The following is a 24,053-nucleotide window of genomic DNA, read 5'->3' as shown; positions in this document are numbered from 1 at the left end:
CCAAGGACTCCAGTAGGCGAACCGCCCCGGAAAAGTTCGTCTCATCTCTTTGGAAGGTCTTCTCCACCTCCTACCATTCCAGGTGAGGCCACCACCTGATCCCCCGAAAAGGACATGTAAGAACTTCTCTCTTATGTTCCCAAGCCCATTTCCATCCGATCTCCTGTTTCCTGGAAGTGGGCACCACTTAGGGAAAACCCACCTCGGCCACGAGCTTCTCCCCTAACCGGGCGCTCCATTTTGGACTGAGAGAAAAAGGAGAGGGGGAATTAAGGAATCCGACACCTGGTTTGGATCTTGCCGAAGATGTCTGATCAGGAGATTGATGACTACGATGGGGACAACTTCTCCGACACTTCCCACACCATCCAAACTCTCCCGCCGTACAACATGGAGGACCAGCTCCTGCCCATGGAGCGTCGTGGCACCTGTGGCTGCTGGGCGTGGACTTGCTTGGTGGGGACTATGAACGCTTTTGCCTTTCTCCTAAACTTCCTTCTGATGGCTGCCATCTTTTCGGTGGTCCTCCTGCCTGCCGTTGTCGTGGTCTATTTTGGATTCCAGTGTCACTCCCGTGTAAGTAAAATTCAGCAAGCTGAACTTTCTGGTGAGGAAGCCACAAATAGAGAGAGAAGTTTAAAACCTGTCTAGTGGATAGGGGAGGTTTATACTCTGTCCATTCTCAGAGGCATTGTCTGTCTTCAGTTAAGTCATCCCCCGTGCTAGATTTGATAGTCCCATTCTTCGTCCCGTAGAGCTCTGATGCATTTATTGTTGGATTTCTATTCTGCCTTTTAGAATAGAACAGAATAGGTGGCTTAGGGGCTAAGGCACTGAGCTTGTCGATCAGAAAGGTCGGCCGTTTGGCGGTTCGAATCCCTAGCGCCGCGTAACGGAGGGAGCTCCCGTGACTTGTCCCAGCTTCTGCCAACCTAGCAGTTTGAAAGCGGGTAAAAAATGCAAGTAGAAAAATAGGAGGCATCTTTGGTGGGAAGGTCACAGCGTTCTGTGCGTCTTTGGGCATTGAGTCATGCCGGCCACATGACCACAGAGATGTCTTTGGACAACGCTGGCTCTTCGGCTTTGAAACGGAGATGAGCACCGCCCCCTTGAGTTGGGAACAACTAAGCACATATGTGCAAGGGGAACCTTTGCTTCTTTTGCCTTTCGTTCATGACCTCAAGGAGATCTAGGCAGTGTTTCCTTCTCTTATTTTTTTCACTGCAGGAACAATGAGGTAGGTTGAGCTGAGAGAGTGACTAATCCAAAGCCAGCCATAGCTAAGGGACCGAAGGGAAGCTGGAGATCCTCAGTCTTTTTGCCCAACCCCTTAATGACTCTGCCATCGTTGGCTATGGGGGTCCTTCACTGGATGACAAGCATCCCAAGACAGCTCCAATGCAATTGATGCTTCACACTCTTAATGCCCAATGGGAACTTAACCCATGAAGTCCTACCCAAAAGGCATTGTTGCCTGTAGTTTTATTTTCATGTACACCAAAGTTGATCCTGATTAAGGAAAGGTGGGAGGAGGGTAGAGATCCAAAGGTAGCCAACCCGCTCACTTCCTTCAAGTGTCAGAGAGTTCCTTTGTTGGCTTCATTTCATTGTGAAGAGAAAGAATGCTGGCTGTTGACAAGACAGTTGATGGGGCATGATGCTGTTACAGGAAAACGGTAATTTTCACCTGGCAACTATTGTCCCTTGCTATAATCTTTACCCCTTTAGTCTTTGTATGACTTCTTAAGGAGACTTAATGTATGAATGCTAATGTGTGTATTTGGAGGTGTATGATTGTGCAAATATTCTTCTTAAACAGACTTGAACAAGGATCTTAGTCTTAACTAAAGGAACCCCCCCTCTGGTTCTCAAACTGTGAGCAAAGACCCCCTCCTTTTCTCAACTGCTGGTTCCTCCTCTGAATAACCTGTTACAAGAAGCAACAGGTGGAAAATCACTAAAGAGAGAAGCATTCTAGAACTAAGGAGAAATTTCCTGACCGTGAGAACAATTAGAATGACTTGCCTTCAGAAGTTGTGAATGCTCCAACACTGGAAGTTTTTAAGAAGAGATGGGATAACCATTTGTCCAGAATGGTGTAAGATCTCCTGCTTAAGCAAGGGGGTTGGACTAGAAGATCTCCAAGGCACCTTCTAACCCTATTATTCTATGTTTTATGAATATGGAAGTAGCCCTCTGCAAAAATCCAGGGTGTTCTCCTTCACCCTGCGAGGGAGGGGAAAGCATTTGTTGGGAAGCTAGTGGCCACTAATCATTAATACCCCAAGAGAGAGGAATCATGCAGGATCTGTTCCCCAATTTTCCCAATATGAGGAATCTAGCATTCTTAGCTAGCATAGCCATCGCCCTACCTCGACCGCATCCTACCCCCATTAAGAGGTTGAGAACGAGCATGTAATCTTGAAAAGACTCCATGGCTTTCACTGAGTTTCCGAATCCCATCCTGTTTAAAAAGCCAACTTGATTGGGCTTGTTTTCAGTTCGTGGAGTGGGATCGGATTCAACCTGCTAAAAGTTACCTCCAGTGACCAGGGCCCTGGGCAAAACAGTGTACTGGGGTTCCTATGACAGCTACTCGTAGGAATAAAAATGTAAATGGTCAATAAAATTAAACATGTTGTTATTAGTTGATGTTGTTAGTTGGGAAGTCGTGTCCGACCCGTCACAACCCCATGGACAACGTTCCTCCAGGCCTTCCTGTTCTCTACCATCCTCTGGAGTCCATTTAAGCTCACACCCTTGGCTCCGGTGACTCCATCCAGCCACCTCCTTCTCTGCCGTCCCCTTCTTCTTCTTTTGCCCTCCATCGTTCCCAGCATGAGGCTCTTCTCCAGGGAGTCCACCTTCCTTCTCATTAGGTGGCCAAAGTCCTTGAGTTTCCTCTTCAGGATCTGGCCTTCTAAAGAGCAGTCAGGGTTGATCTCCTCTAGGACTGACCAGTTGGATGGCCTTGCCCTCCAAGGGACTTGCAGGAGTCTTCTTAGCAATAGCAATAGCAATAGCAGTTAGACTTATATACCGCTTCATAGGGCTTTCAACCCTCTCTAAGCGGTTTACAGAGTCAGCATATTGCCCCCAACAACAATCTGGGTCCTCATTTTACCCACCTCGGAAGGATGGAAGGCTGAGTCAACCCTGAGCCGGTGAGATTTGAACAGCTGAACTGCAGAACTGCAGTCAGCTGAAGTAGCCTGCAGTGCTGCATTTAACCACTGTGCCACCTCTTCCCCAGCACTAGAGTTCAAAGGCCTCCATTCTTTGGCCCTCAGCCTTCCTTATGGTCCAACTTTGACAGCGATCCATGGCAACTGGGAAAACCATCCCCTTGACTAGACGCACTTTTGTTGGCAGGACAATGTCTCTGCTTTAGACCTTAAGTACTAGAAGTAAAAAAAAAAATAGCAGTCCAAGGGACTCAATGCAGGAGTCTTCTTCTCCAGCACCAGAGTTTCTTTATTTTATTAGCATGTTAGTATTAATTTTAAAAAAGTGCAGTAAAATGTAATAAATATATTGCTTGTATTGATATGATCCAAGGGGCATTGAAGGGTTAACATACACAGATTAGTATGGGGCCCCCATGCTGGTGGGGGCCCATAGGCAAGTGCCCATCAGGCCCATGCATTGAGACAGCCTTGCCAGGTACCTCTAAAAACGGCGTTCTAAGGAGCAAGCTCAGCTAACTAGCTGGGGACTCACAACGTAGCAAAGGTGGGAGTGACTAGCACACTGTTATAGACCCGTATTTAGGTCTCTTATCTTCTGAGCTGGCCTCTCACATCCAATCACGTGGGGTTCCTTTGCACAGACACTAGACACCACGTGAAGTTAGCCACTGCAACAACTGCAGCGTGGGAAGGATTCCAGAAACGTCGGCCTGATTTCCAGTTATTGTGAAATAATAGGATAAATAATAGGAAGCGCCCAGGGTTTGATTTCGGAGGGTGTCCACCTTGTTTCAGTTACTGTATATACTCGAGTATAAGCCTAGTTTTTCAGCCCACTTTTTGGGCTGAAAAAAGCCGGCTCGGCTTATACTCGAGTCAGTGAAAAATTTGCCCGAAATGGAGGAGAAAAAGGGGCGGGGCCATGCCGCTGGGTGACACTCGTGAATGGCCCAGTGCCCCTGTGAGTTTCCCCTCCCTCTGTGTCAGTTTGCCGCGCAGCGCGCACCGCACCATCCCCCCTCCTCACGTTCTAATGTAATGCAGGGCTGTCTTACGATTCCCCTTCCTCCCCCTCCTGCCGCTCTGCAACGATGTCCCACCTCCTCCTTGTTATGGCAAGCAGCCACATAGCGATGTCCCACCTCCTCTGGTACAGTGATCCAATGATAGGAATCACTGTGCCGTGTGTCATAGGAGGCGGGACATCGCTCCCGCGGCTGCACGGGACATCATCATCACAGCGGGACATCAGCATCATGAGGTGAGTGAAGTATTTCATTGAATACACCGCTAGTTTACTGTTTTTCTTTGAAATAAATATTCAAAAACATTATTGGTATCTATTTTTATTTTTGAAATTTACCGGTAGCTGCTGCATTTCCCACCCTAGGCTTATACTCGAGTCAATAACTTTTCCAGTTTTTTGTGGTAAAATTAGGTGCCTCGGCTTATATTAGGGCCGGCCTATACTCGAGTATATACGGTAGGCGGTATAGGAAAATGTGATAGGGGAGGTTTGTACTCTGTGATCAGCCCAGCAACGTTGATATTGTCAGAGACAAAAAATAATAATTCAGCAGCTCTGGAAAAAAAAAAAAAGAGGGAAAAACCTTAACCTTGGCCAACCGTGTAGCCTGAAGACCATTTTGGAGCTTCAGAGAGTCATTTTTCTCCCAAGAGTTAGTTGAAATCTGCAAATTTCCCCTCTTCTGCAAATGAGAAGGGAGGAAAACGAGACCTTGGAAGGTGGAATTAGAACCCACTGGACAATAAGAATTACAAGGATCCAGGAAAAAAATTAATAGAATAGAATAATCCAGACCTTCCGCATAGCCCTCAAAACCTGGCTGTCCCGACAGGCCTGGGGCTAAAGACCTCAACCCCGCCCGAATTGTTTGAATGTTGTGCTTTTAGCGATGTATTGTCTTATGTGTTTAATCTGGTTTGTCCTCCCTTCCCTCTGAACTGTGAGCCACCCTGAGTCCCCCCAGGGAAAAGGGCGGCATACAAATAAAGCACCTATACCTATACCTATAATCCAACTCTGTTATTCTATTCTATTCAACAGAATTGGAAGGGAACTTGGAGGTCTTCTAGTCCAACCCCCCTGCTTAGGCAGGAAGCCTTACACCACTTCAGACAAAGAGTTGTCCAATGTCTTCTTAAAAACCTCCAGTGATGAAGCAGCTACAACTTCTGGAGGGAAGTTGTTCCATGATTAATTGTTTTAACTGTCAGGAAGTTTCTCCTCAGTTCTAAGTTGCTTCTCTCCTTGATTAGTTTCCACCCGTTCCTTCTTGTTCTGCCCTCAGATGCCTTGGAGAATAGCTTGACTCCCTCTTCTTTGTAGCATCCCCTGAGATATTGGAAGACTGCTATCATGTCTCCCCTACTCCTTCTTTTCATCAAACTAGACATACCCAGTTCCTGCAACCGTTCTTCATATGTTTTGGCCTCCAGTCCCCTAATCCTCTTTGTGGCTCTTCTCTGCACTCTTTCTAGAGCAGTGGTTCTCAACCTGTGGGTCGGGATCCCTTTGGGGGGGTCGAACGACCCTTTCATAGGGGTCGCCTAAGTCCATTGGAAAACACATATTTTCGATGGTCTTAGGAACTGAGACACCAATTTTATGGTTGGGGGTCATCACAACATAAGGAACTGTATTAAAGGGTCGCGGCATTGGGAAGGTTGAGAACCACATCTTTTTTTACATGGATAATTTTGTGGTCCCATCAAGGCTCAAAAAGCTTCTACCAATGTGTACAAATCTTACACATGAGTTGTAAGAACTGTCTGCCTGTAAATTCTAAGGAAAAGCAGTTTTGTTATCAATTTTTGGGTTAGGAAACACAGCAGGAAGGACAGAGAGGAATTCAAGTTATTGCACTTTGCGTCTCTTTAAAAACACAGACACAGCCTGATCTAAATTTCCCCTTCTGTAATTACAATCTAAATAAATTCCAGTTCTTCACTCACAGCCTTGGCTCCCCACCAAAAAAAAATTTGGTCTAATTCTAACAGTATTTTCTTTCCCCCTGTAGCTTGCTTCTGCTTTTTTTTTCTTCCTCCCAGCCTTCCTCCTGCTCCTTAGCTTCTGTCTGTATTTGCCGGCACACGGACTGAATTCCATTTAATGTCTTTTTAATTAAGAGTTCCCCCCCCACCACCACCACAGTCAGTGTCTAGGATTTGTCCGATAAATTAAAGACAGGGTGGGGGGGGGAAAGGAGAGGAGATCAGTTAAAAAAAAAAGAGGGGAAAAATTTCTGAATCGATATTGTCCATGACTTCAGACAGTCCCGACCCGCCCTTGATTCATTCCAATTGACAAACTCATTTTCTCCTTATTAAGTATTCTGCAGATCGAGTGCCAAAATAATGTGAGTGCCAATAGGGACAGATCTACTCAAAAGGCATTTAATCGTTCTAGCCTCTTTCTTTGCATTCCTAGGGAACTTGAGCTTTATCAACTTTGCCTGCAGAGATTTACCCCTCCCTCAAAATATTTTTTTTTAAAAGCCTTTTACTGGACCAGGAATTCAGAAAAGGGGAGTGGGGGGACTATCCCCGAAAAACCCAGGAGAGAATGATAATCTGAGGCTGAATCACAGGTCAGGAGGCCCCTTCCAATGAGAAGGGGTTTTCTTGCTGTTGGGGGAAGATACATTCTCTTAACAGGAAGAGCAATGCCAAAAGGGGATTGATTCCCCATGGAAAATGCCACGGAAAATGGGGAAATTCCTTCAAGATTCCCTCATCAGCCATGACTGGACAAAGGGCCAATCAAGGAGCAGATATAGGGAGCTGTCCATGGTCTTGAAGTGTTGGGAAATAATACCTTTTCTATCTATCTATCTATCTATCTATCTATCTATCTATCTATCTATCTATCTATCCCACTGTATCTATCTATCGATCTATCTTTCTATCTATCTATCTCCCTCCATCCATCTCTCTCCAAATCTCTCTCTCCATCTCTCTCTCTTTATATTTATCCATCCATCTGTCTGTCTGTCTCTATCCATCCATCTCACTCACTCACTCACTCACTCACTCACTCTATCTATCTATCTATCTATCTATCTATCTATCTATCTATCTATCTATCTATCTCCATCCATCTCTCTCCAAAACTTTCTCTCCATCTCTCTATATTTATCCATCCATCCATCTATCTGTCTGTCTGTCTCTATCTATCCCTCTCTCTCACTCTTTATCTATCTATCTATCTATCTATCTATCTATCTATCTATCTATCTATCTATCTATCTATCTATCTATTCATCCATCTCTTTCCCTCCATCTCTCTCTTTATATTTATCCACCCATCCATCTATCTATCCATTCATCTATCCATCTATCTCTATCCATCTCCCTCCCTCCCTCCCTCCCTCCCTCCCTCTCTCTCTCTCTCTCTCTCTCTCTCTCTCACACACACACACACACACACACACACACACACACCAGCAGGGTGACTCTGGATGATGTGCATCTAAATTCCCTCCCATTAACTAATATAAAGAGCATAATAAACAGGAATAATAGAAAGAGAATGCTAATATCAATGGAGTCACCACACTATTTTGTCCATCCCCCTGGGGTCCCCAGGCCTGCTGGCATAGCCCTGTCTTGAGGGACCTTCAGAAGCTTAGAGGCGATGAGGCCATCCTCACTGTTTTTTTTGGGGGGGGTGGGGATTCCACCCAGCAGAAAAGGCCGGCCACTCTATCTATCTCCCTAGAGGGCAGGACCCTCAGTGTGTCCATGAGATCTGATCTGGGACCGGCTGATGAAAGGTTTTGCTTTCTCTGGCTCCCAATTACTTTTCAATTGATCGGAGAGCGGGAGCCCAATGGCTGTTCAAGCCAGCTTAATTAAATGGTGGGGGGGAGCTATTAAAATACTCAATCAATCCTGGATCGTAACTTTGTTCTCAGAGTGACCTCTCTGGAATCGATGGCGATGCCTGCAAACCAGCAGCCATCCAGCTGCTCCAAGCTGAGCTTTGTTTGAGATGAGTAGCAAACAAAAATCTACCATCCCATCCACCCACCCCAAGAGATGCCAGATGGTTACTTTCCTTTCTGTAGTGGCAAACAGGCCATCAAGGAGGTAAATGACACCCCTGGGTCTTCAGGGGTATGGTTAGCTAATGGCTCCCCAGGATCTGTCAGCTTTTGAAGCCAGCCGTTCCCCCGCACAGCAGTGACAGTTCGGAGGCTGATGCTACGCACTGAATATCGGTCATGTTACGCAAACAGGATCTTCTCTGCAAACTCACCCAGCCGTCCCTTGCAAATGGGACAATAGGGAATGCAAAGCCCAAATTCCCTTCCCGTTACTCAGCTTAGTTTCCTGGCCCAACTGGTATTCTGACCGAGACTTCCCGAGACCATGAAGCAAACTCCTGGTCCCAACAAAACCCCCTTTTTTATTTCTGCTCATTCACATTCAGCAAAGTCTTTCGAGGGAAGATTTACGGTCACAGACCTTATCTGGCTTGGAGAGCTGCCAGGCCGATCTCTGCAAAACTCTTGGCAAGGAGTCTCGGAAAGCAATTAAGTGAACAAATTGTCTCCTGCAAACTCTACTCCCCTTTCGCTCTTCTTTTATTGCCTCTGGGAGGGGCCATTCATCATCCACTGTGACCTCACTCCCAAGTCGACCCCTGTTCTTTAGCAGTTCCCTTATCCTGGCAGCTCTGCGCTTGTGCACACTGGGAACAGGCTCCAGCTGTTCTTCTGCCTCACTGATCTCCAACTCCGAAGGCAGCCAATAACTGGCATATGGCCCTGGCCCCCTCTCTGCCTCCGACACAGAGCCCTCATCAGAGCCCTCTGCTGGCTGCTGGCGGGCCACAACAGAGATATCAAAATATCTGCTTTGCCACCCTGAGTCTGACAACTAAAGCTACTGAATTCTTTTTAAACAGGATGGGATTTGGAAACTCAGCGAAAGCCATGGAGTCTTTTTGAGATTACATGCTCATTCTCAACCTCTTAACAGGGGTAGGATGCAGTCAAGGTAGGGCGATGGCTATGCTAGCTAAGAATGCTAGATTCCTCATATTGGGAAAATTGGGGAACAGATCCTGCAAGATTTCTCTCTCTTGGAGTATTAATGATTAGTGGCTACTAGCTTCCCAACAAATGCTTTCCCTTCCCTCGCAGGGTGAAGGAGAACACCCTGGATTTTTGCAGAGGGCTACTTCCATATTCATAAAACATAGAATAATAGGGTTAGAAGGGGCCTTGGAGATCTTCTAGTCCAACCCCCTTGCTTAAGCAGGAAATCCTATACCATTCTGGACAAATGGTTATCCAACATCTTCTTTAAAACTTCCAGTGTTGGAGCATTTACAACTTCTGGAGGCAAGTCGTTCCACTGATTAATTGTTCTAACTGTCAGGAATTTTCTCCTTAGTTCTAGGTTGTTTCTCTCCTTGATTAGTTTCCATCCATTGCTTCTTGTTCTGCCCTGTTTTGCTTTGGAGAATAGCTTGTCTCCCTCTTCTTTGTGGCAACCCCTGAGATATTGGAAAACTGCTATCATGTCTCCCCTAGTCCTTCTTTTCATTAAACTAGACATACCCAGTTCCTGCAACCGTTCATCATATGTTTTAGCCTCCAGTCCCCTAATCCTCTTTGTTGCTCTTCTCTGCACTCTTTCCAGAGTCTCAACATCTTTTTTTACGTCATGGCAACCAAAACTGAATGTGGTATTCCAAGTGTGGCCTTCCCAAGGCCTTATAAAGTGGTATCAACCCTTCCTGTGATCTTGATTCTATCCCTCTGTTGATGCAGCCTAGAACTGTGTTGGCTTTTTTGGCAGCTGCTACACACAGCTGGCTCCTATTTAAATGGTTGTCCACTAGGACTCCAAGATCCCTCTCACAGTTACTGCTATTGAGCCAGGTACCACCTTTACCCTACCTGTACATTTCATTTTTCTTGCCTAAATGTAGAACCTTACTTAAGATTTATGGTGTAAATCTTCAGAGGTTCCTGTATCTTTAGAGCAACAGTTTCCCCCCAGTCCTTAAGGAAAAAGAGAACTGGGAACGTTTGAAGCAGCTCATGATTTAATTTCCCAATTCTCTCTCTCCCTCCCTCCCTCCCTCCCTCCCTCCCTCCCTCCCTCTCTCTCTCTCTCTCTCTCCCCCATCTCGCGTCCCTGTAGAGATTAGGCGCTTCCTTAATCTGACTCATTTCCCTGGAGTTATTTATTACTGTTTATTACCGCGTATTAAAAGAGCAATCAAACTCTCCTGGGCTTTATCAGCCCTAATTACCTGCCATAAGACTGCAAGAAATTCCCACCATTTTATCGCAGTTCTACAAAAAAAAAAAAAATGAAATAAAGAAATCTCGCTGTGGTAAGAAGACAACAGCAAAGAAACGAAGCAACAGAAGCTGCTAGCTAGATAAACGGAACCTAACAAAGCAACTTTCCAGAATTAGAATTAGCTTAGAAAGTAGGCAATTAAGGGAGGTAGGATGATTGAGATTCAACAGAATGGGAATGTACGGGTGTGGAGTTAGAGGTCTTGCAAACCTTTAGGTCTTTTGGCCAATATTGCTAAATGGTTGGGAGATATCAACTTTGGAATTTCTTCCCTCCAGCTCTTCCCCTTTCCAGCTAGCTAAAGCGGCCGCCATGATCTCTTGTAGCAGGGAGTTCCACTGTTGACCCATGTGTAAACTCACTGCCCCATGGTGTCAGGGCTACTGCTTTAGGCAGCTGGGAAAGGGAAGACCTGGAGGAAGGGGTGTGCAGAGTGGATTCTCCCCAGGGAAAACTGGCTTGCTTGTACGCACTCTGAATCGTATGAGGCTTTAGCAAAGCAACAGCCATCCTACCAAAGTCAAATTATACGTTCCCTTAATACAAATCTAGACCTTTTGACTGCCTGAGAGATTGTTCCGAGTGAGGCTTCCCAATAGCATGAAGCAAACTCCTGGTCCCGAGAAAAACCTCTTTTATTAATTGACTGTGAATTCTGTTCATTCACATCCAGCAAAGTCTTTCAAGGGAGGATTTACAGTCACAGACCTTATCTGGCTTGGAGAGCTGCCAGGCTGGTCTCTGCAAAACTTGGCCAGGAGCCTCAGAGTGTCATGAACCAATGAAACACACTAATTGTCTCCTGCAAACTCCACTCCCCTTTCGCTCCCCTTTTATTTCCTCTGGGAGGGCCCATTCATCTGTGGCCTTACTCCTTGTTCTTTAGCTGTTCCCTTCGTCTGGCAACTCTGCACATGCACACACTGGGAACAGGCTCCAGTTGTTCCTCTGCCTCACTGATGTCTGACCCCGAAGGCAGCTGATAACTGGCATACGGCCCTGGCCTCCCTCTCTGCCTCTGACACAGAGCCCTCATCAGAGCCTTCCCCAGTCTCCAGGACTGGCCCATCTTCCTCCCCAACCTCCTCACTCTCCGAATCGGCTGCCAGCTCCACTGGCTTCTGGCGGGTCACCACAGAGATATCAAAATATCTGCTTTGCCACCCTTGGTCTGACAACTAAAGCTACTAAATTCTTATTTCGTGAACACGTAGCTTTGATCTTCTTCCTGCAAGATGGATCTCCTTTGGCCTGGATCTTTTTTTATTTTATTCATGTCAAGTTGTATTTCTTCTCTGTCTGGTATCCCTTCTGAAAAGCTTCAAGAGGAAAACATGAAATTCAATGCCCTGTTTTTTTTTTTCCATTCGCTCCTAGGTTTCACATTTACTTGGCACATTTACAGTATCCTTTCCCCAAAAGACGATAGAAAAAAATTGAATCAAAGGCACGCAGAGGCAGAAGCAGAAAGAATGCCTCTCGCTGGAGGTGAGAAAAATAAATTGCATCTTGGCATAACAGAGAATATTGAAAAGGTGAAATGGCTCACGGCATTGATACCTTGATGGCTTGGACACATTTAGGGCGCTAGGATTATATCCTCCTGATCCAGCATCTAGGTATCATATTTTTCAGAGTATAAGACGCACCTTTCTTCCCCCAAAAGAGGGTGAAAATCTGGGTGCATCTTATACACTGAATACAGCATTTTTGGCCTACTGAAATCCTGCACCCTTTGCAAAAATGGACATGTAGAGGGTTTGGGAAGCTTGCAAAGTGCTCCTGGGGGCTGGGGAAGGCAAACATGAGCAAAAAACAGGCTGTTTTGCCATGTCTAGAACCCAGGAACATTCTACAAGTTTCCCAAATCCTCTGCATGCCCCCCTCTTTTTTTGCAAAAAATGGCCCGTTTTTGTGAAAAATGGGCTGGTTTTTGCTCATTTTTGTCCCGCCCCAGTCCCCAGGAGCACTCTACAAGCCTCCCGAAGTTCTGCATGCCTCCCCTTCTTTGTGCAAAAAACGAGGCGTGCAGAGGATTTGGGAGGCCTGCAGAGTGCAAAAACTTTTTTTTTAAATTTGCTTCTTCAAAATCATGATGCGTCATACTCCGAAAAATACGGTATCTATAGAAAACTGAAAAGTCAGAGATTCATCTTCAAGAGTTAGAAAAGCCATGTATAACATATTGCTCAATACCTGTTCTAACCTAGGCTTCCCAAGAGCATGAAGCAGATTCCTCATCCCAATAAAAACTCCTTTTATTTAGGTTAAAGGGAATTCCTCTCCAGCAAAGTCCCGGCCTGCAGTCTTTCAAGAGATTTCACAACTACAAACCTTTACCGGGCTTGGAGAGCTGCCAGGCCGATATCTTCCAAACGCCACACTGTAGCAGACAATTACCGTACTTTTTGGAGTATAAGACACACCTTTTTCCCTCAAAAAAGAGGCTGAAAATCTGGGTGCGTCTTATACACTTAATACAGCATGTTTTGTCTCCCAAAACTCCGCCCCCTTCACCAAAGTGGCTGTGCATAGCCTTTAGGGGGCGTTCAGAGAGGTCCTGGAGGCTGGGGAGGGTAGAAATGAGCTAAAAATGGTCTGTTTTTTGCTCAATTTTGCCCAGCCCCCAGGAGCACTCTATAAGCTTCCTAAAGGCTTTCCATGCCCTTCTTTTGACAAAAAATGGGCCCATTTTGGGGAGGTTTGCAGAGTGCAAAAACCTTTTTTTAAAAATTTGCCTCTTCAAAACCTTGGTGCGTCTTATACTCTGAAAAATACAGTAATTGCGGTGACGATCATAAGAGGGGGGAAATGGTCATAAGGTTTTTTCAGGGCCCTTGTAACTTTGAAGTGTGAAAAGCTGTCCTAGCTAACTCCCCCCCCCCGTGTCGTTGGTTATTAAATGAATTGTTGTAAGTCGAGGACTAGCTAAACGTCAGGCTGCTGATTTTGTTTCAATGTGGTTTAACGCTCCGACCCTTTAAAAAAAAAAAAAAACAGAAGTAGAAATCTCAGACTTTGCATCCAATGTTTCATTCTGATTTTTTTCTTCTTCTCAGATCTTTCTCCACTCCCTTTTTCGCTCCCCTCTTTTCCTCTTGGCAAAGCAAAAAGTCAATTGCCACCAAAATGGGCATTTTAACATGACAAGAGAGCAGATTGGATGGGATGGGAGCTATCCATAAATGTAAATAAAATTGAATCGAGATTGCTTTTTCCTTTTCGGCTCCCAGAGGCTTCGGCACAGCGTTTTATCTTAGAAAACATGATTTCAGCCTGAAGAAAATCGATCTGGACTGCCTGCTCTTCTCGGGACCGATTTAACGGGCTCTCCAGGATAAATACAGAGTTTTCTCCATATTGTAGGATCAGAAAAGCTAAAATATTTTTTTAAATTTTTTAAATGTACATAAGTATTGAATACATGAACGGTGTGGCATCTGAAGTGGTGTAGGATTTCCTGCCTAAGCAGGGGGTTGGACTAAAAGACCTCCAAGGTCTCTTCTCTTCTCTTACTCCTGTTCTGTTCTATTCTGTTCTATTATATTCTCTAACTCCTGTTCTGTTCTATTCTGTTCAGTTCTCTTCTCTAACTCCTGTTGTGTTCTGTTCTAATTCTATTCTATTCTCTAACTCCTGCTCTGTTCTAATTCTATTCTATAACTTGTGTTCTGTTCTGTTCTGTTGTTCTCTAACTCCTGTTCTGTTCAGTTCTCTTCTCTTCTATAACTCCTATCCTGTCCTGACCTATTCTATTCTCTAACTCCTGCTCTGTTCTAATTCTATTCTATAACTTGTATTCTGTTCTGTTTTGTTCTGTTCTCTAACTCCTGTTCTGTTCTGATCTCTTCTTAACTCCTATTCTATTCTCTAACTCGTTCTGTTCTGTTCTATTCTATAACTCCTGTTCTGTTCTCTTCTCAACTTCTATTCTATTCTATTCTCTAATTCCTGTTCTGTTCTATTCTATTCTCTAACTCCTGATCTGTTCTGTTCTGTTCTGAACTCTTCTATTCTAACTCGTTCTGTTCTCTTCTCTTCTATAACTCCTCTTCTCTTCTCAAATTCTATTCTATTCTATTCTATTCTATTCTATTCCCACCACCCCTGACTCACTTCCTCTGCTCTTCGCAGGTGCTCCACTCGACCGCCTACTACTGCCAGACCATCCTGGACGACAATAGCTCTTCGGCCTTGATCATCCTGGGCTTTGTCATCATGTCTCCCCTCATCGTGGTCTCCATGGCTCTCTACTGCAGCCTGGCCCGCCGGCTGCACCTCTTCCTCTGCTTCCAGCCATGCGCCCGTGCCGTCTACAAAGGCGTGAAGTGGCGGTGGTACGAAGAAGGGGGGCTGTGTGGGTGCACAAAGGAGTGGAACCACCAAGTCAAGGCTTGGGTCTGAGCTGGTCCCCCCCAGCCTCTCCATGCAGCTTGGTTGTTTTCAGTGGGGGGGGGCATCAAGAAAGAGCAGCGATAGTAACCCACCACCATGTTTCCCCTGCAGGCTCTTTGTGCTAAGGAGTAGCCAGGCTAAGGGCCTCCCTGGATTTCAAGGCAGCTTTGGGCTAGATCAGGGGTTGGCAACCCACAGCTCTGGAGCCGCATGTGGTTCTTTCATCCCTCTGCTGGGGCTCCCTGTCGCTCAAAATATGTGTCACAGCTGCTAATATGCGAAACCTAACAGCATACGATTTATTGAGCTTTTCAACCCCCCGGTAGGTTTTGTGGTTCCCGGTGTTTTCTGTGGGAAGTGGATCCAAATACCTCTATGAGTGTTTAAAGTTGCAGACCCCTGGGCTAGATGACCCCACCACGGGGGGGGGGGAGGGGGGTGTCTGTCTATTATTTGTCGTTGTGAGCTGCACAAGGGGCGGGGCCGAAGCAGAGGAGGGTGGGACCAGGGTGGGGATTCCATTCCCCCCTAATTCTCTTCACCAGTTCATTCGATGACTTCGAGTCTCCGATTTGGTTTTTCTTCAGCCTCGCTTACTTTATGATTCATAAATTTTGGGTGAGTTGATGGATCAATGTGTGCCATAAACCCAGGAAATGGATTAATTCAGGATAAATGTCAGAATTTCCAGCCTTCCTGAAGTAGGCCCATTTTTCGCCCTCCCCGAGCCTTTGCGCGCACCCTGCACTTATCTACATCCAAAACAATCCGCATTGGGACTCCTGGGAGGGGTGGGGCAAGGTGGGCATGGCCAGCCAGGAGAGGGATTTGGGGGTTCTCCGAACTGCACAGAAGCTTAGCTAGAGGTTCTCCCAAACCCCTGCGAACTCCCAGCAGCCCACTCCTGTAACATGAGGCATAGTTGAAATGTGCCCATATGTTTCTTGAATCGCTGAGCCAGCTGCATTTTTGCTTGACAGTCCAGCTGTGGTCCCACACCGATGTCTCATGGCTATCCTTAAAATGAGAATGGGATACAATATTTCTATGGAACCCGTCATGGTTGGGCATCCTGTAACACACCGATTGTGAGTGGTGTTTCCGGCTACTCTTCTTCCTGTCCTGTGTAACTCTTCCAGCTGCTGTTGTGTATCAGTATTGTGGGGACACCACCGACGACGCCCGATGCTCCTACGCTGTCTAAGCTAGATATTAAAGAATCTTTTAAAATATGCATGTCCATCGTCTTGGTCTTTTTTCTCCCTTGTGGGAAATGTGTCTTCTGAATTGCTTAACACTACAGGGGTGAATGTACCATACCTGGCAAGTGTTTTTGTGACTGGCCACTGTCAACACAATCTTTATCACTGCCTCCAGTTTCAGCATTATATTTATTTATAGTATTTAGCTACTTTTTCTCACACTGTCTGCTTCCTTAAGTACTCGATCTTCCTTCTCTCTGGCCTGTTTATAATTGCTCTGCTATCCATCTAATAATTTGGATAAATACATTGCATATGTTGTGGCCCACCAGATTTGGACAATGAGGAGGTCGGGGAGGAAGATGGGCCAGTCCTGGAGTCTGGAGAAGGCTCTGATGAGGGCTGTGTCAGAGGCAGAGAGTGGGCCAGAGCCATCTGACAGTTATCGGCTGCCTCCAGAGTCAGACATCAGTGAGGCAGAAGAACAGCTGGAGCCTGTTCCCAGTGTGTGCATGCGTAGAGTTTCCAGATGAAGGGAACAGTTAAAGAACAGGGGTCGACTTGAGAGTAAGGCCACAGGTGGGCGAAGAACGGCCCCTCCCAGAGAGTATAAAAGGGGAGCAAAAGGGGAGTGGAGTTTGCAGGAGACCATTAGTTTGCTTAATTGGTTTATGACTCTCCGAGACTCCTTGACGAGTTCTGCAGATATCAGCCTGGCAGCTCTCCAAGCCAGATAAGGTCTGTGACCGTAAATCCTCCCTTGAAAGACTTTGCTGGATGTGAATGATCAGAATTCACAGTCAATTAATAAAAGGGGTTTTTGTCGGGACCAGGAGTTTGCTTCCTGCACTCGGGAAGCCTCAGTCAGAACAGTATACATGGAAATACAGGTAGTCCTCAACATACAGCAGTTCATTTAGTGACTGTTGGAAGTTACAACAGCACTGAAAAAAAATGACTTAGGATTGTTTTTCACATTTTTACAACCTCCAAGTACATGTGATCAAACTTCAGGAGCTTGGCAGCTGACTCGTATTTATGACGGTCGCAGTGCCCCTGAGGGTCATGTGATTCCCTTTTGCGACCTTCACACAAACAAAGTCCATGGGGAAGCCAGATCTGCTTAAAAGCCAGGTTACTAACTTAACGACTGCAGTGGTTCACTTAACAACCGTGGCTGGAAAGTTTGCAAAATGGGAGGGGAAAAACTCACTTAATGAATGTTTTTGCTGAGCAAAAGAAATTTTGGTCTCCATTGTCATAAGTCGAGGATCACCTGTGCACCTGTTTCCATAGGTAAAGGTTCCCTTCGCACATATGTGCTAGTCGTTCCTGACTTTAGGGGGCGATGCTCATCTCCGTTTCAAAGCTGAAGAGCCAGCAGTGTCCGAAGACGTCTCCATGGTCATGTGGCCAGCATGACTCACCTCCTGGAGGCGCACAGAACGCCGTTCCCTTCCCAACAAAAGTGGTCCTTGTTTTTCTACTTGCCTTTTTTTATGTGCTTTCGAACTGCTAGGTTGGCAGAAGCTGGGACGAGTAATGGAAGCTCACTCCGTTACACAGTGCTAGGGATTCGAACCGCCAAACTGCCGACCTTCCTGATCGACAAACTCAGCGTCTTAGTCCCTGAGCCACCTGTTTCTATTTCTATTTATTGAATTTATAGGCCGCCCAATCCCAGAGGACTCCGGGTGGCTTACAGAAATAAGAATATTAAGGAAGGATTAAAAGCAAGTAAAACACAACAGATTAAAAGAAACACAACATGCACCCAGTCTAAGCGGGGCTGGACCTCAGTCAAGAGGTCAACAGCCCCAGGCCTGCCGGAATAGCCAGGTTTTGATAGCTTTTCGGAAGGCCATGAGAGTGGGGAGCGTCCAGATCTCTGGGGGTAGCTCATTCCATAGGGCCGGAGCAGCAACAGAGAAGGCCCTATTCCGAGGCGTTGCCAGCTGATGGCACCTGGAGAAGGCCCATCCTGTGCGATCTTATCGGTCTTAGGGAGGTGTGCGGCAGAAGATGGTCTTGTAGGTATCCGGGTCCCAGGCCATGTTTCCATCTTAACCCCAAATTCTTCTTGTTTGAAACAAGGGAGAGAAAATGCCCTTCTTTTCCTGAGATCTAAGCTCTGCTTTTTCTATTAAAAATATGCAGGGAAACTACGATCCCGATTTTAAGGCACATCAGCGGTGATTTCATTTGCTCATTTTATTTCCTAGAGTGGAGTGTTAATACTGTCGATGAGGAAAAATGGATATGCCAAAGAACAGCCATTAACCTTCCATCTTGGAGCCAACTCTTTCAGGGGTGAAATTAAAACAGCTTTCATTTATTTCCTTGATCGGATCTGAGTGGGCTAAATGTCTTGTTCATGATCTGGCTGTCTTTCAAAGTTGCCTTGTTTTTTGTTCTTTAACCCCTTGTGGGAAGCCTAGAAGAATGAAATACTTTGAGGACTATTTAAAAAGGCGGAATATTATATTTCCCAAAGGGAGAACATGTCTTTTTTAGAGGCAGAAAGCAACAACCACCTTCCTTAATAGTGTTCCGACTTAGGCTTCCCGAGGCATTGAAAATCACATACTTAGTCCCCCAAACCCTCTCTTTATTTCAACGGCTGTGAATTATGGTCATTCACAGCCCTGTAATGGGTCACAAATAGTTGGTAAAGAGTCCGACAGTAGTCTGCCAAAGTCTTTCGGGATAAGGCTGATAAGCACCCACCTTTTCCTCTCTTGAAACGCTGCCAGAGACCTAATTGCCAATTAGTTTTTCAAGGCCACACGGAGCACAGAGTCAAAACGGAGCTTCAGAGTTTAAACCAACCAAAACGAACAAAATTGCTTCCTGCAAAGGCTCAAGTCTGTTTGCTCCTCTTTTATGTCCTATGGGAGGAACTAATCATCTCCAAGTCTTACTCCTGAGTCGCCCCTTTTTTCTTAACTGTCCTTGCGTTCTGGTAGGTCTGCGCATGTGCACACTGGGAACTGGCTCACACAGTTCTTCTGTCTCGCTGATGTTGAGGCTCTGGAGGCAGCACATCACTACCAGATGGCCTTGGCCCCCTCTCTGCCTCCAATGCAGAGCCCTCATCAGAGCCTTCCCCAGATTCCAGGACTGGCTCATGCTCCATCCCAATTTCCTCACTATCCGACTTTGCTGCCAGCTCCACAGGCCGCCGGCAGATTATAACAAATAGCCCACAGCACATGTCAGCATTTAAGAGATAAAGAGCTATATTGGAAACTAGATAGCTCTATTCATAGGCAAAGCAAATACTGCAGGCCGAAATCCATTCAAGGCAGGGATGTTTTGAAATTCCCGGCAGCAAAGACTGATAGGATTATATCACATTGAGTGATAGGATTATCCCTCGCTCAATATACAACACAGGACAAAGCCATTAAGCCACAATAGGAATTATTGCGTCACCCTCGGAGCAGTCCAAACTTCAACCAAACCTAGCTCAGACAAAAGCCTAGGATTTGTACTTTGCCTATAGAGCCAGCCATGACCCCTACATAACCCCTACTTGGAGTCTGACAACAGCCAATAGAATACATGTTCTTGCACAGGAACAGGAAACTCAAGTGCAAAGCTTAAAGAAGGATAAAAACCCATCACTCTCAACTCTGTTTTGCCAGCTACACTAGCACTATGTGCTTGGTGGTTCTATTCATCATTAAACCTTCTCTCCAATCAGCCTCCATGTTTCCAGTCTCTTTCTCCTGGCTTGGAACTGAACCGGGTAGATATTTTTCCCCACACCCTTCAGCTGCCCTAAACTGCTCTCTAATATCACATCTATGGAGACTCTCAGTTATCCAGGTCACAGTTGTCCCAGGTGCTTTTTTCAAGAGGCAACTGGACTTTTCGGTTTTTCTTTGAAGATGTTTCACTTCTCGTCCAAGAAGCTTCTTCAGTTCTGACTGGATGGTGGGGGAAGAAAGGGCAGAACAGAAGGAAGAATGGAAGGATTAGCAATAAAGAGGATTAGGGGACCGGAGGCTAAAACGTATGAAGAACAGTTGCCGGAACTGGGTATGTCTAGTCCAGGGGTCAGCAAACTGCAGCTCTGGAGCCGCAGGTGGCTCTTTCTTCCCTCTGCTGCGGCTCTGTCACCGGTCAGCACCACAATTTTGAGAGGAGCTTCCGGTGGGGTGAGGGGGGAGGGAGAAGCACAGTGTGCCAGGAGAAGACTCTATGGCAAGGGGAGGGTTTTCCAGTTGTCTCCACAATTGATAGGGCTTCCGGTTATGACAGGTAGAGGAAAAAGTATGCCGTGCTAGGAGGAGACTCTATGGTGGGGGAACTGGACTTCCGGTCAGCAGCTCCAGAATTGAACAGGGGGCTTCTGGTTAGGACCTTTGTGGTTCCCGGTGTTTTCTTTTCTGTGGGAAACCAGTCCAAATGGCTGTTTGAGTGTTTAAGTTTGCCGACCCCTGGACTAGTCTGATGAAAAGGAAGACTAGGGGAGACATGATAGCAGTCTTCCAATATCTCAAGGGCTGCCCCAAAGAAGAGGGAGTCAAGCTATTCTCCAAGGCACCTCAGGTTAGGACAAGAAGCAATGGGTGGAAACTAATGAAGGAGAGAAGCAACTTAGAACTAAGGAGAAATTTCTTGACAGTGAGAACAATTAACCAGTGGAACGACTTGCCTCCAGAAGTTGTGAATGCTCCAACACTGGAAGTCTTTAAGAAGATGTTGGACAAGCATTTGTCTGAAGTGGTGTAGGGTTTCCTGCCTAGGCAGGGGATTTGACTAGAAGACCTCCAAGGTCCCTTCCAACTCTGTTATTCTAGTCTATTTTCCGCTGGATTTATAGTCTTTGCAGACAGCTGGTCATTTGCATTCTTTTTGGAGAGTCCTTGAGGCCACTTGGAGGTTTATCTCTGTCCTCAGGGTCACCTGAGTGGTGCAAATGGGTGTGTAGCCTTCTTGGAATTGCCGAAAGGACTGTGTTGAGCAAGAGTTGTTCAATTTTGATATAAATGGCCCCTTTGACCCCTCTTCTGTATCTTTATGATGTCAGCCATGCATTAAGTAACCGTTCTCAAAATCCTAAATTTCCAGACTTTCTGTTCCTTGACTGCCGAGGATAATCAATTCCTCAATTAACTCTGCGGCGGTGTTTTGGAAGGGCTTACAGTATCGCAATTAAAAAAAAAAACACAATAAGTTAACAGCAAGCCGATTCCTCTTCAGAAAATCAGGCTCCCAGAATCAGAAACCATTTATATCAAATATTAATACGGCTGACTTCTGTATCCTTACTTTCCCTACCAAAGATCTCACTGTTTATGCTTTTAATAGGGCTGGGAAAGATGCCAGGGCAAAAACTTGGGCAGCAAAGCAGAAATATGGCTGGTTAAATAAACCACAGCAGCAAAATTCAGCTGTAAATGCTAAGCTTGGGGTTTTAATGATGTGCTGGGAGGAGGGAACCATAGGTAAAGGTAAAGGTTCTCCTTACACATATGTGTTAGTCATTTCTGACTCTAGGGGGCGGTGCTCATTTCTGTTTCAAAGCCGAAGAGCCAGTGCTGTCCGAAGACGTCTCCGTGGTCATGTGGCCGGCATGACTCAACTCCTGAAGGCGCATCGAATGCTGTTCCCTTCCCACCAAAATTAGTGGTGCCTATTTTACCTACTTGCATTTTTTACCTGCTTTTGAACTGCTAGGTTGGCAGAAGCTGGGACAAGTAACGGGAGCTCCCTCCGTTACACGGCGCTAGGGATTCGAACTGCCGAACTGCTGGCTTTTCTGATCGACAAGCTCAGCGTCTTAGCCACTGAACCACAGTGTTCCTTAGGGCATCAAGGGAAATGTATTCAAGCCATAAAGAAGATTCATGATAAGTTTAGCACGATCCGTGTAATTAATTAGAGAGAGCCGAGGTGGCGCAGTGGTTAAATACAGTAATGGAGGCTATTTCAGCTGACTGCAGTTCTGCAGTTCGGCTGTTCAAATCTCACTGGCTCAAGGTTGACTCAGTCTTCCATCCTTCCGAGGTGGGTAAAATGAGGACCCGGATTGTTGGGGGCAATATGCTGACTCTGTAAACCGCTTAGAGAGGGCTGAAAGCCCTATGAAGCGGTATATAAGTCTAACTGCTATTGCTATTGCTATCGCTAATGACTTGCGAACACAATTGAGCCAACATTCCCATCGCTAAGCAAGACAGTTTATTAAGTGTCCCATTTTACGACCTTGCTTGCCACAGTTGTTAAGCGAATCACAGCAGTTATTAAGTTAGTCACACGAATGTTAAGTGGATCTGGCTCCCCCCCCCCCCCGTTCTCTTTGCTCGTCACAAGCTCACCAACGCCGGGAGACGGCAGCCGTCATAAACACGAGTCAGTTACCAAGCGTCCGAATTTCAATCACGTGACCAGGGGGATGCTGCAAATGGTCATTCAGTGTGAAAAAAGGGTCACAAGTCACTTTTTTTTCAAGTAACTTCAAACCGCCACTAAACGAATGGCTGTAAATTGAGAGCTACAAGTATTGACTATAAAGAGTCTTTAGTTAAAGAGAATGATGGAAGCAGCAGCTGCCAAAAAAAGCCATCACATTTATAGGCTGCATCAACAGAGGGATAGAATCAAGATCACGTGAAGTGTTGATACCACTTTGTAAGGCCTTGGGAAGGCCACACTTGGAATACGGCATTCAGTTTTGGTCTCCAGGATGTAGAAAAGATGTGGAGACTCTAGAAAGAGGGCAGAGAAGAGCAACAAAGAGGATTAGGGGACTGGAGGCTAAAACATATGAGGAACGGTGTCAGGAATTGAGTATGTCTGAAAAGAAGGACTAGGGGAGACATGATAGCAGCGTTCCAATATCTCAGGGGTTGCCCCAAAGAAGAGGGAGTCAAGCTATTCTCCAAAGCACCTGAGGGCAGGACAAGAAGCAATGGATGGAAACTAATCAAGGAGAGAAGCAACCTAGAAGTAAGGAGGAATTTCCTGACAGTGAGAACAATTAACCAGTGGAACGACTTGCCCTCCAGAAGCTGTGAATGCCCCAATACTGGAAGTTTTAAAGAAGATGTTGGATAAGCATTTGCCTGAAGTGGTGTAGGGTTTCCTGCCTAAGCAGGAGGTTGGACTAGAAGACCTCCAAGGTCCCTTCCAACACTGTTATTCTATGGTCTGATTGAGAGTAAGGGAATGATGGCTTCTCCAAATCTAAGGAGAAAAAAATGGAATAAATGGAATTACCTGGGCAGAATTCTGCCTCTTCGGGATGAGCCTCCAGGCAAACAGCAGGGAATGCAAATCGACTTCCTCCCCTTAGTTGGGTTAATGGGGGAAATTATATTTCCATGGTAACCGCATCCTGAGTGTACCACTATGTGACACGTAAGTAGCAAGGTCCTTCGAGTAGCAGGCACAACTGGACAAAACAAGGTTTGCAGTGGGGAGCTTTGGATCCAGTGGTGTTTATGCTGCGGCAATTTCCACTCCATCTGTGAATCCAATGCCAACTCAGAAGGCCACTATTGCTTAATGGGGAAGTTAACAAGTTGCGCAGAGACCCAAAAGTTGCTAATGGATACAGGCAGCCAAGCCCAGCGTGGGTGAACCGAAGATCGTGACATTAAGGTCTATCAGGGGAGACATGACAGCAGCCTTCCAATACTTGAGGGGCTGCCTCAGAGAGGAAAGAGGTCAAGCTCTTTTTCTAAAGCGCCCGAAAGGCCAGACAAGGAAGAATGGATGGAAACTGACCAAGGAGAGATTCAACCTAGAAATAAAGGAAGGATTTTCTGACAGTGAGGACAATCCACCCCGTGGAACAGAAGTTGCCTTCAGAGGTTGTGGGAGCTTCATTCCTGGAGGCTTTCAAGAGGAGACGGGACTGCCATTTGTCAGAAATGGTGTAGGGCCTCCTGCTTGGGTGTGAGGGTTGGAC

At 46.0% G+C, this 24,053-nt stretch overlaps 1 protein-coding gene across 1 annotated transcript; it reads left to right on the top strand.

The window, feature by feature from the left end:
* Positions 1-306: 306 nt before the first annotated feature.
* Positions 307-14,936, top strand: TMEM88B (transmembrane protein 88B). Its single transcript, XM_032231784.1, has 2 exons — positions 307-576; positions 14,667-14,936. Exons 1-2 carry the CDS (start codon positions 307-309, stop codon positions 14,934-14,936), a joined length of 540 nt encoding a protein of 179 aa, XP_032087675.1.
* The last annotated feature ends 9,117 nt before the right edge of the window (positions 14,937-24,053 follow it).

This window comes from Thamnophis elegans, chromosome 15 (genome assembly GCF_009769535.1).
Source record: "Thamnophis elegans isolate rThaEle1 chromosome 15, rThaEle1.pri, whole genome shotgun sequence".
In the NCBI taxonomy this organism is placed as follows: domain Eukaryota; kingdom Metazoa; phylum Chordata; class Lepidosauria; order Squamata; family Colubridae; genus Thamnophis; species Thamnophis elegans.
The sequence above is the reverse complement of the archived record's forward strand: the minus strand, read 5'-3'. Positions and strand labels throughout refer to the sequence as shown.

Coding starts and splice junctions, on each gene's coding strand:
- TMEM88B (XM_032231784.1), top strand. CDS start 307: ATGTCTGATCAGGAGATTGATGACTACGATGGGGACAACTTCTCCGAC. Junction 577..14,666: donor GATTCCAGTGTCACTCCCGT/GTAAGTAAAATT, acceptor TGCTCTTCGCAG/GTGCTCCACTCGACCGCCTA.